Genomic DNA, 12,978 nt, shown 5'->3' on the forward strand with positions numbered 1-12,978 from the left:
CCTATTAATAATAATATGATTGATTCTCTTTGCTTTTATATTTAATTATGAAAATATGAATTATCTGAACATCCACGTACAACCTGAAATATTATTCACATTTTTTAAAGCATAGTTTGTAGATTCATAAAATAATTTGACTTTTTCGCTATAAAACTGAGAGAAATGTTGGGAGTTGATGATATTTACAGGTTATTATGTGATTATTTCTCACCCACTTCTGATCATATTGGGCTGAATGTGGAACCTGAACTAAAATGAGTTTGACACCTTTGACTTAAACAATCAGGTATAACTATACAGAGAAAGGTAAGATGAGCAAAAATACAACATGTGCATCAAAATAAACTATTTACAATAGTTCAATGTTCTACGGGTCTCAGGTTCTTCTATACAGTCTGACTATTGGACTGTATCTGGATGAACATGGTTTTATTGAAGATATATTTGTTCATAATTATGTGTCACTTTAAGATTTAATGTCACTGTTGTAAATGGTTCATTAACATGGATGTGATGCACATGCAAACTACATAATACATAATATGCAAGTTTATAGAGTTTATAAAAATGAGTGTATCAAAAATTATGTCAGATTTTATGCATATTTTTTACATTTACAATTTTGGAGGATCCAGTAATACTTAGAAAAATATGTGTGAAAAAGTATTTCATTTTTTTGTGGTTTGTTACACTTTTTATGAATTTATTTAGTTAGTATGGACTTATTACATACACATCTAAGGGTTGTATTGATGGATAGTGAATTAAAATGCTCCAGAAATGGAACTATATCATGTAAAAATATAGATATAATCAGTCGGACTCATTCTACAGTCGGTCTGTTTTTCAAGGAGGAAGGACCAAAGTGAATCCACTGTCGAAATATCATTAAGTGTAATACCACAGACAACCACTAGATGGCCTCTCCTGAATCCCAGAGATCCATACTGAACTTTTCTCTAAAAATATGTCCCTTTGTTTTTTTCAGGACTCATTGTGGTGCGACTTCAAATAAAAACCAGAATGAGGTCAGATGACTGGACCGCTGCATCCACACACACACACACACACACCCACACACACGCACACACACACACACACACACACACACACACACACACACACACACACACACACACACACACAGTTCGTGGAACCAGGGTGACGTGTGGAATTGATTGGATTGATCGTGTTTTTGCCGCTAACCTGGTTTCTGTTGAACGTCAACATATGGACGAGTCAGTGTGTGAAGGACTGAGTCTGACAAAGCCTCACACTGAGCCCATCATCTGTGTGTGTGTGTGTGTGTGTGTGTGTGTGTGTGTGTGCACATGTTATCGGACTTCCTGCCTCAATGTCTTTATAGTAATCTGGTTTCAAACAGGAACGCAGACGCAACACACACACACGTATACACATACACAGATATACAGACAGATACACACACAACAGGTATACACACATACACACACACACACACACACACACACACATACCAGATATACACACATACACACAGATACACACACAGAAACACACACACAAAACTACACTCACAGATACACACACACACACACACACACACGCACACACACGCACACACACACACACACACACACACACACACACACACACACACTCAGTGTAAATTCCTGTGTGTTCAGGTAACTGTTCCAGACTGTTTCTGTGATGAGGAAAAGACAAACTGTGAACGAGGACAGAACTGTTCGTATCAGACTTCACCCTCTGCTTCATGAACTGACAGTTTCAACTCCTATGTCACTGTCTTGGTTTTTCAGAGCAAAAAGTGACCATATTTGGACAATAAAAGTGGAATGAGGACTGAATCTTGCCAAGCTAGTACCTAGTACCATATGTGTACCAGAACTATGTATATGACAGTGGTACTAGTGTTATTAGTAACACATTTAGAATAAAAGACACACTTTACTTTTGTTAATGAAACACAAGGTTAGCTACATTTGTTTAATTCAGTTCAACTTAATTAATGCTGTTGAACATGAATAAAGAGTGAGTTTTATGTGACTCCTGTGATAAAAATAAAGACTGTACTAATATAAAATAATATATAAAAGTAATAATTAAATAATCCAATAAACTGGGGCTGCAGCCACGAAGGAGTTCTGAAAAATTCAGGATGTTTTAGGTTTTTAAATAACTTATAAAAACTTTTTATTTTCCCCCAGTCTGACTGAAGTGACAAACTGTTGTTAGCTAATGTTAGCTACCATTAGCGACCATTAGCTGTCGTTAGCTCATTAGCTAATCGTGGCTGATTGGTTAAAGAAAACGTGAGAGTGTTTGATTAAGAATTAACCATGTATTTCGTAACTGCTAAAACAGCTATCAAACATTTATAAAGATAAATGTGTTTAAGTTTTAGGAACTCTTTAATATTTGCAGTGACAGGAAGTAACACATGGTTCTGACTGGACTGGATCCTGACAGACTTCACTAACTACTACTGATCTGTCAAACACCACCAAGTAACTGCAGCGTTTGGGTTCACAAAGTGGATGTATTACAACTTCAACTACATCAGATTAAATTTAGCAAAAAAAAAGTTTTTTCCTCTGTTGTTTTTGCCCATTTCTGAACAGGAGTGGCCCAGTCATGTGACCTCATGACATCAAACAGGTGGGACGTCCCATCAGCTTCAATCACACTCCAGGTGATTCTATGACTAATTATGTTTTTGTTTTCCTGAAAACTGTAAAATAAACGTAACAACTCAGTTCAACAGAATCTCACCTTCCTAACAGAGTTATAACACGTTCATACAGATGAAAGTTTGACTGTAGACTCAGATCCAAACCAGAACAGAGAGAAGACGAAGTGTAAAGGCGAAGACACACCAACCCAATTATCGACGGTCGGACGTCATCGGTCAGTCTGGTGAGGTCGTTGACATGAGTCTGTTTGTTGTGTTCCGTTCAATCGGCCGTCGTTAATGTCGTCTCCTGTCTTTTCAGCTGATTCAACATGTGTAATCGTCCTCTACCTGTCGTTCAGTCGGACCAGTCTGATTAGTGGAGGGATAGTCCTGGACTAGTGAAAGAGTGAAGGAGAAGTTCACATGTGAATCCAGTTCTGCCAAAGTACTGCACACTATTGTCACGTTTCCACTACGTGGAACCGGCTCGACTCGACTCGACTCAGGTACCAGGTCCTATTCCTGCAGACTGTTTCCATTACAGGACACTACAGACCTGACAGTACCTGGTCGTCATAGTGATGCAGTGCGTTACTTCTGTGTCGTAGCTCAGAGAGTCACTGATAAACTCACTATTGTCTCATCAAGCTCATGCTGAATTTTTAAGTCTGACCCTCCTGGACAAACCATGGTGTAGTTTTACAGACTGTCATCATGTGGATTCACCTACCGACAGATTTACTGTCAACTTCTGCATCTGGTTTTTGTAAAAGGGCGGGTCACAGAGACGACTGACCAATCAGTGGTCTGCAGTGTTTACACGTCACCTTTAGTATCTGGTCCCCAGTCCTGGAACCTCAGCAGAGGTGATACCAAAAAACTAGTACCGGGTACCAGATTTCAGGTCCTTTTTCGTAGTGGAAACCAAAAAGGTCGAGTCGAGTTGAGTCGAGCCGATGCCACGTAGTGGAAACGTGGCATATTATTGTCTTTTATTATAGTCCATTCACTGCTCAGGTCAGATCTGAATGAGTGACAGTCAGTGTCGACTATGGACTTCATTCATTCAGTGAAGTCAACACTGTTAGCATTGTTAGCATAGTGCAATATCTCCTCAGTTTTCGCCTGCGACATCTTTCTTCTTCCAACAGAAGAAGCCCAGAGCTGACAACACCAGTATCTTCTTACTAACCGTCTGTTCAACACGTACAACAACAACAACAACAACAACAACAACAACAACAACAACAACAACAACAACCCTTCTGGACTACTCAATACGGACAACAGTGGCTGACAACCGTGAGCTCTGGGTTCTACAGGGATGTTCCGTCATTTCCAGGTTTATGTCTCGCACACGCGCAGAACAGACATTTGAGTCGGTGGTCCATCTGGTGTATTCTTCACACTTTTTTGACCACGTCGGGGAGACTAGAACCAACTGATCAGTTGGACTACCACTTCTGGTACTGGTCGGCAGTCGGGTTGGCGTGTCTTCACCTTTAGATGTAAATGCTGACATGAGGAAACTGTCGCCTGTCCACTCCAACATTCGCCCAACAGCAGGATTATCCCAGTAAAGCACATCCTGTGAACCAGTCCAGTCAAACCAGTGAGCATCAGGACTCCTTCGATGACCCCTTGACCCCTGGTGTCCACTCACCTGTGAAGACGTCCTGGTATCCACATGTGGACACCTGTCCACAGGAGGAGCGTCTGGTGGTGCAGATGGGCTGGCTGCCCCCCCCTCTGTAGCCCCCCAGGTACTCCCCTGAACCCACCGAGCCTCCGTCGTCCTCCTCTCTGCTCCTCATCCTCCTCTCCAGCTCCTCGGTCCAGTCGGCCGATCGACTCAATGGTCCGCTGAGGCTCCGGGAACGCTGGCGCCGCATGTGGCGGCCCTCGGCCAGCGTCCTGTAGGCGACCACGGATCCAAGTGAAGACAAACAGAGGGATGGTATTAAAGGAGTAGAAGAAGAACATGTTCACTTCTGTAAGGATCCACTGAGTTTTCCTTTACACTGGAAAAACATCTAAGTCTGACCACGTGTGTTTGTGTCATTTCTAGTCCAAATATCTCATCACACTTCAAATCAGACAGAATCACCTAAAGAGGAACTTTTCAGTGAAATATAAGAACTGATTTATAGACGATAGATCTGGAAAATCTGATTTCAACAAATCTGAACCAGATCATTTTCACTTGTTCCACTGGCAGATTATTTTTGCTTAAATCAATATTTTTTTTTTTTGCTTAATTCAAGATTTTATTCTATTTTTTGCTTAATTCAAGAATTTTATTTTCTGCAGAACTACATGAGGTTCTGAGTGGATCTACTGAACCGCTTTACCGCCGAAAAGGCCTACATATACGAATCAATATCACTAAGTGTACGCTATATTTAGAATCTTTTCTCAGCGTTACCTCAGCGTCGTACCGTTCACCTCCACAGGAGATGGAACCCTGATGTGCCCTCAAACCCACCACGCACAAACAAACACAAACAAACACAAACAAACACAAACAAACACACAAACACAAACATAAACACAGACCCAACAGGATCTGCAGCTGCTTCATGGTCCTGGTTCTGATCCAAACTGACCGACAAACCAACCCCTCAGCGCCTTCACTTCCATTAAACTGTTTCCACACAATACTGCTGTGGATGGTCCCACTCATCCTGTCAGAAAAACCATCACCTTCATTCATGATCAGCTGATTTAAGCAGAATTAAAGTTTTTATAGGAGTTTGTTTAATGTCATGGAGATACCAGGACTTAGTTTAATTCATAAGAAAGTCTGGAAACTGTTTAATTTATTTAGATTTAACCCATAAAGACCCAGTGCTACTTTTGTGTCAGTCCCCAAATGAATTTTTCTCTAAATTTAACCTTTCTTAAGTGATTTGTCGCCATTTATTATAACATTATTCTCTATATTTTGCCGTTTTTTGTGAAAATCATGTATTTTCCTTGATTTAATTCACTGATCATGTAGATTTTCATTAAAGCTCAGATTAAAGTTGAGGGTTATTCTATCAGAAACAAAAAACTGAAGAAAAAGTGACTTTTACAGTGAAACTTATCATTAACTGAACATAAACCCAGTGTGTTCATCCACTGTCACTGATCCAACTCCATGGGTTTTACTGGTGAATCAATGTCAATGATGATGGTGTTTCCATGGTAACTGCGGAGCCTCTGAACGTCCAAATGGGTCATATCTAATGACCATGAAAAGATGAAGAACTGTATTTTACACCAATTATTGACATGGATTGATAGGATTAATGCAGTGGTTTTCAACCTTGGGGTCAGGACCCCATGTGGGGTCACCTGAAATTTCTAGTAATTGATAAAAATAAAAATAAAAACTTATAAAACTAAAAAAAAAAAAAAATCTATGGTGACAGAGCCAATCCCAATCCATATCAGACAAACTGTGGGTGTGAAACTGCAGCCCTGTGGTTCTGTTTATCTGTCAAATGTTCACTGTGGTCAGTTTCAGATGCTGCAGCTCTTTCATAATTCATAGTTTCAGTTCTTGTTTGTTCAGTATTAATTGTCCTCCTTGTAAATCACAGCTGGACTGACTGGACAGATCCTGACCAAGGAAAATCCAATTCTCCCTTTGTGCAGTAATCTACACCTGGATTTACTGCCTCTGCCCACAGTAATATACATTATATAGACTAAATGTCAAATAAAAGTAACCTGTATTTGCAACATAGTATAGCAAACTATTACATGATGAAAAACTAATTAATTTTAGCAAAAAAAAACAAACAAAAAAACTCTCTGTTTTGAATGTCTGGGGTTGACAGAAATTTGTGAAGTTAAAATGGGGTCAGGAGTTTAAAAAGGTTGGAAACCACTGGAATAATGGATCAGCAGATATTAAACAGTTTAGATCAGTGATGGTTTGGGTCTTTAAGGGTTAAACTGGGTCATCTGGTCCACACCTGAACCTGAACCTGAACGGCCTACTTCAGCTCTTTTGTAGTTTGTATCGTCGGATGTTAAGTTGATTATTTCTTTATATCTTTGAAAATCAGCGACACTGTAGGCTGGTAAATGTACAGCGTTCACCAGTGCATCCCATAATGACTCTACTGCTTCTGTTGCCTACTGCTGTTGTTGAGAAACAAACATTCAAAACAGTATAAAACAAAAAAGCGTATTCATCCATAAACACAGACTGTTTTCCTGGAACATCCCAGTGACTCCAGTGAAAAAGCCCAGAGGTGGGGGTGACATGTGCCATGTACCTGTGCAGGTGGTGGTGGGCTTTGCGGGGGGACAGGGGGCTGTGGGAGGGGGAGTGTCCGGGGGAGCTCAGCTGTCTGGTGGTGGTCTTGATGTAGGAGGGGAAGATGGGGGGGTAGGGTTTGACCGTGGGCCCAGAGGAGGTGGAGGACGAGTGGTTGGACCTGAGGAGCCGCTTGGCCAAGGTGGGGCTCTCCTGGGGGGGGGGCACGGGGGTGAAGCCGAAGCTGCTCCTCCTGCACGGACCTGAGGGGGAGGCCCCGGCGCTGGGGGGGGTGGTCTGGTTGGGTTCGGACCCGGCGCTCAGGCAGTCCTCCAGGGACTCTGCACTGGTACCCGAGCCCAGGAGACCCTCGCCTTCGTCGAAGCCGGCCCCTGGGCTCGGACCCTCGGTGGGTTCTGGACACGAGTCTGCAGCTGGAGGACCCACACCCACCTCCACCTCCTCCCCCACCTCCTCCCCCTCCTCCCCCACCTCCTCCTCCTCCTCATGGTGGCTCCCCCCTCCTGCCTCCTCCTGCTCCCCCGTGGCTCTCCAAGTGCTGTCAAATGTGAGATCGGGGAAGCTGTTACCACTGGTCGTCGTGGCAACCGGGCTGACTGCTGCCGCCCCCCCTCCTGCAGTAGCCATGGTGATATCTGTGTGGGGGGGCTGCTGCACCCGGGCATGCTGCTGCTCTTTTGTGCCTGCATCCACACAAAGAGGGGCTTCTTTCTCCTGGGCTCCCCCTGGACGTCCCACCTCCTCCTGCTCCTCCTGCTCCTCCTGGGTCTTCAGGGGTTCCTCTGGTCGGAGGTGCAGCTGCAGACCCAGACCCGGACCCGGACCCTGGACCGGGGGCTTGACGGACCCCGACAGAGCCCCCGTCTCCAGGAAGGACAGCGCGTCCGAGCCCAGCTCCAGCTCCGGGGTCAGGTCCAGCACCTCTGGAGGAGTCACTTTGACTCCCCCGTTGCTCTGCCTCCTCCTCCCCTCTGCCCCCCAGCCCAGCTCCTTCTCCACGGTGGAGCCCACCCCCCCACCCCCATACTGCTGCTGCTGCTGCTGCTGCTGGAGCCTGATGGCCAGCTGGATGTCCGCTAGCAGATCCTCGTGGTCCGCCGCCGAGTGGAAGCTGTAGATGTCGGTGTCGGAACCTGAGCTCCCCCCCTTCGGTCCTCCTCCGTCTTCTGCAGGAGACGTGGCCGCCGTCGACGGTTTGCGTTGCACCTCCTGCTTCTTCTCCTCACCTCCTCCATCTTTCTCCTTCTTGCCTGGCTCTGGTTTCTTCTTCTTCTTCTCGGTGAAAGCCTCGGTGTCGGACTGTCCCAGCTCGTCTGCAGACAGCTCAGGGGTTTTGGTGTCCAGCTCATGCTGCGATGCCAGAACGTCCTCCTTGGACCCGCTCACAGAAGAACATGTGTCTCCTTTCCCTTTCAGGTTACTCTTTTTCTTCCGGATGGAGAACACAGACGACTTGGACTCCGATTTGTTTTTCTTCTTGCCTGGTCCTGTGCCATGCATCCCCCCTCCTCCTCCTCCTCCTCCATGCTTACCGTGGACTTTCTTTCCTCCTTTCTTCCCCCCGTCCCCTCCTCCCTCCTTCCATCCCTCGTCCAGTGAAGGGTAGCTTCCATTACCCGACGCCGCTGCAGCTTTTTTCTGCTTGGCCTCCTGGTTGCCCATGTCTCTGCGGAGCGTCTGACAGCAGCAGCCTCTCCTCTCAGGTCATGCCTGGGAGGGCTCCTTGTGACGTGGGGGGGGGGGCTCGTCCAGATGCCAGGGGAAGGTGTGGGAGCGTCTGGGCCCGATGGGTGGATGTGCTGGAGGAGGAGGAGCTGCTGGTATCGCTGTTTTTTATCGCTCTTTCTCCGTCTGTGTTTTCCGGTGACGAAGGCTGGCGTGGCAGTGATGTTGACGCTGATGCAGGAGGAACATGCAGCTCCGTTTCCTCCACCCCCCTGCTCTGCTCTGCTCTCTTCTCTGCCTTACCTTCCCCACCCCCTCCTCTCCATCTGCTGATGGGAGTGACGCACACACACTGCCTCTGCTCAGACTGGGATGGACGCACAAAGGCAAAGGCTGCTGGGAAAACGGCCACATATAGACCTGAGGGGAATAAAGATGCTGGCGGCCACAGTGAGGCCGAGGGGGGAGGTGGACGGGTCAGCTGGGGGGGGGGTGGTCTTGGCTGGACTGTCTGTGTCTGTCACTGCAGCTAATTACCCACTTCCTCACTCTATTTCCCATCAGGCCCAGACTCCTGCATACATTACCCATAGTGCAGTGTGTCAGTCTGTAGAGGGACCTCCAGTCAACCTGCACCATGAGCCCTTTAACACATTTCATATTTTAGTTATTTTTTTATGAGTACCTACACCAGTGTTTACAATAAATGTCTTGTTTTTTAAAATTATCATTATTCGTCACATGAAGAGTCATTTCTTATAATCAGGCTTTTTCAGTCTGTGCTCGTGTGTTGGCAGAAAAATCACAAATCATTCTGAATTTTATTTGAGTAGAAGAAGGAGTACGTAGATCAAATATTGGCTACACGGGAATTGCTGTACATATATATATATATATATATATATATATATATATATATATATATATATATATATAGAATTCAAATAGAATTTGGATTCTTCTACTAATTTCTGCAGTTATATTCCCCAAAATCTGAAATTATTGTCACACTAACACAGAAATAAATTATTGTGCATCTGAATTTCATAACATTGACTGTGTGATAAATCTGATTGTGATTAATATATATATATATATATATATATATATATATATATATATATATATATATACACACACACACACACAGTATATTTATCACAATCATACACGTACACACACACACACACACACACACACATATATATATTATCCTGGTAATATTTCTGCAAGTTTTGGGTCTGATGTGATTTTCAGCCTGAATATACAGGGTGACCCAAAAAAATGGGAATTCTTGAAGTGCGTATTGGCAGACATGAGTTCCGGTTTTTTTGTGTCACCCTGTATATTCACATCATTATGTTCAGAAAACCAGAACAATGTTATGTTCTGTTTTTAGGTTTTTAGGTGTAATGTGATCGGTAGCATAATCTAATTTATTTTTAGCTATTTACGCTCTGCATTTTATTTATTTATTGTTCCTGTCGAGCGGTGACCATATTTTGAATTTCCCCTTGGGGATTAATAAAGTAAATCAATCAATCAATCAATCAATCAATCTATCTATCTATCTAAAAAAAAAAGCATCACAGTTCAGACTAACAAAACTCTAGAGCAGAATATTCACTTCTGTTTGTAAATATATTTCATTTCTTCTGAAAAGGAAAAACCATCAGCAGCACAAAAAGGCTTTTTAGCTTAAAAAATAACCTATTTAAGAACCTCATATAACACCATAGCATTTATTTGTATTGACTTACAAATAATAAACTGATGTGAAACTAACCACATATGACACCATATCTGACTGATACTCTCATATGTTAAAACTACAGGCTGCACTTTCACACTAAAGCCACTTGATGGAGCTACTGAACCAAACAATGGATCCAGAGGAACCGTCACGGAACAGGAACTACAGTCAATAAACATGAAAGTTTATCCATGTTTTATTCTTGTTCACCTCATAATATATAGAAATATGTGAGCATTAAAAGTGAAAACTGACATTATTGCAGAAACACTCAAGTAAACATTAATAATAAATACAAAAGTGCACAGTTTTCACTTTTAGATTTAACACCAGATACAATATTGAAGTCTTGGAAACATGTAAATCTGTCATTTGGTCACAGATCTGTAAAAACAGGAAATGCAGGTCATTTTTAGCATATTTTAGTTAAAATTGGGGATTTAAGGGAGTTTCTTAAAGTATTTCAGAAGGACTCATCCAGGGTTTATGTGGGTTCAGTCTCCTATTGTTGATTTTATTCACTGTCAGCGTCCAAACCTCTGAACACATGCAAGAGTGTTAACCAATTTAAAAATAATTTAGTGCTTTCTTTATACCTTCTACAGCTGGCCCAAAGTATCCCACAATGCATTATGGGTAGTGGTGACCACAGCATGTACATTACTTTCTATTAACCCTGAGAAACTGTGACTTCTGTGGATTATTTTATAAGTGTTAATCCTACTCATAAACTCTAAAAAGTAAAGTGTAGTTTCTCAGTTTTCCAGGTGTACCACATGTGTCTTATATCGGCCCACTGAGGTTCTGTAGTGAATGTGTTTCAGCATTAGCATCCATTCATTATAATTGATTCATTTGACTCAATAAATGGCTGTAACTTGCTTATGAAAGGTTAGATTAGGGCTGGGCGATAAAACAATAATGATATATATTGTGATAAAACTTTTTCTCGACAGAAATATGAGACATGCTCGATCGATAGAATTCATTCGTCCATGTTTTGACAGAAATAAGAACAGCCAATGATAATTAAGCAGTGCTTCACCGAACCAATCACACTAGAGCCACGTACAGTTCAGTTGACGCCCACAGCACACATGCTAATGTTTGGATTGCAGCGGGAGGTAAAGAGTGTTCCCTCAGGAGAAAATATGAAGGAGAACTCAGGTGACTGGGTTACTGATAAGTAGGGTGTGAACTGTCTGGGTTCAGGCTTTCAATACAATACGAAGGTGTACCGAACAAATACATGGAGCCTATGTGAAGAACACAAACACTCTCCTTTCCACACGAACCTTAAAGCGAAACGCTAGTTCCAGTAGTTATGGAACACAACCCCTGGGAAGATGGTCTGTTCTTTTTTTAAAGCTTTTTCCTGCTGGTCAGACTTTTAGTTTAGTTTTAAATAAATACACCTGTTTTATTTCTCTGAAACAGTTGGATAATGTTCTTCAGCACATCTGTCCGAGATAATAAATCATATTTAAATCAAAAATAACCGTCTAATGTCTTCACAGCTAACTTATGAGTAACAGAGAATTTAAGCTGGACAAAAACAGTGGTTTGATTTATATCATGATACATATCGATTTCATCTGATATGAAAAAATGATTGTGATATGATTTTCTCCATATCATCCAGCCCTAGGTTAGATGAAGATAAAAATTTATTTCAAAGTGTAATGAAAGACTGAATATGAAAGGGAATATTTGTAGTTTCTGTTTAACATTCGGCTAAAACACAACTTAATCTCCGTTTGGCTCAAAGAAAACCCTGTTAATACTGATAATAGTCGTCTAAATAATTCCTGTAGTTGTTTTTTACGAATCTTGACCTTTTTTTATATATATATAACTACATTGCTTTTATTTATTTATTTATTTGCAATGTTTGTTTTTTTTCATTCATTATTATAAGAACGTTGATGCTTCTCTGTTGGTTGCACTCGCTCTTGAATAAAATATTTTTGACTTCAGTGAGGATTCCAAAGAGCTAGAGACGAACTCAATGACTTCCACTAGTTTTTCATAGTTTGACTTGTCCTGTAAATTATTGTATGGGGTCATTCCATGGCAATCCAACCAACGGTCCCCACATGACCCACTCAGAAAATTCTGAAAAAATTCACACTTGTTCACCTAGCAGATAAACGAACACATCCAAAATTTTAATGTCATATCTGTAATAGTTTAGGAGATACAGCCCTTTGAAAATTAATTTTTTTTTAAATTTTGCAAATGTGCTTTTGGGCCAACTTTGAGGAGCTGTATCTCCGTAGGTATTCCATCCACACTGCTGAAACAGTGCAAGCCTGAAGAGAGAGGACATTTGGAAGAATGAGCCTTTTGGCCTGATTTCAAGGCCTCATGGACCAAATATGAAGGCACCTACAATTATTTTGATGCCAGATATGGTCTTTTCAGGGGGATTTGAGCCCAGACAGTCAGTTTCAGCAGTGTGGTTTGAATACCTAAGGAGATACAGCTCCTCAAAGTTGGCCCAAAAGCAAATTTGCAAAATTAAAAAAAAACAAAACATTAATTTTCAAAGGGCTGTATCTCCTAAACTATTACAGATTAAATTATTTTATATAAATTATTACATTCAAA

General features: G+C 42.1%; 1 protein-coding gene across 1 annotated transcript in view; it reads right to left on the reverse strand.

Moving 5' to 3' along the window:
- The window catches only part of LOC115439270 (formin-2-like), a 30,448-nt gene extending 21,482 nt beyond the window's left edge, over positions 1 to 8,966 (reverse strand). Inside the window, exons 1-2 of the mRNA XM_030163089.1 lie at positions 6,949 to 8,966; positions 4,341 to 4,591 (exon numbers count right to left, since the gene is read on the reverse strand). Coding sequence (XP_030018949.1) covers positions 4,341 to 4,591; positions 6,949 to 8,612 — 1,915 coding nt within the window. The 5' untranslated portion in view covers positions 8,613 to 8,966. The remainder of the gene's footprint in view (positions 1 to 4,340; positions 4,592 to 6,948) is intronic.
- Between the last annotated feature and the right edge of the window lie 4,012 nt (positions 8,967 to 12,978).

The sequence above is a fragment of the Sphaeramia orbicularis genome, chromosome 19, assembly GCF_902148855.1.
Source record: "Sphaeramia orbicularis chromosome 19, fSphaOr1.1, whole genome shotgun sequence".
In the NCBI taxonomy this organism is placed as follows: Eukaryota; Metazoa; Chordata; class Actinopteri; order Kurtiformes; family Apogonidae; genus Sphaeramia; species Sphaeramia orbicularis.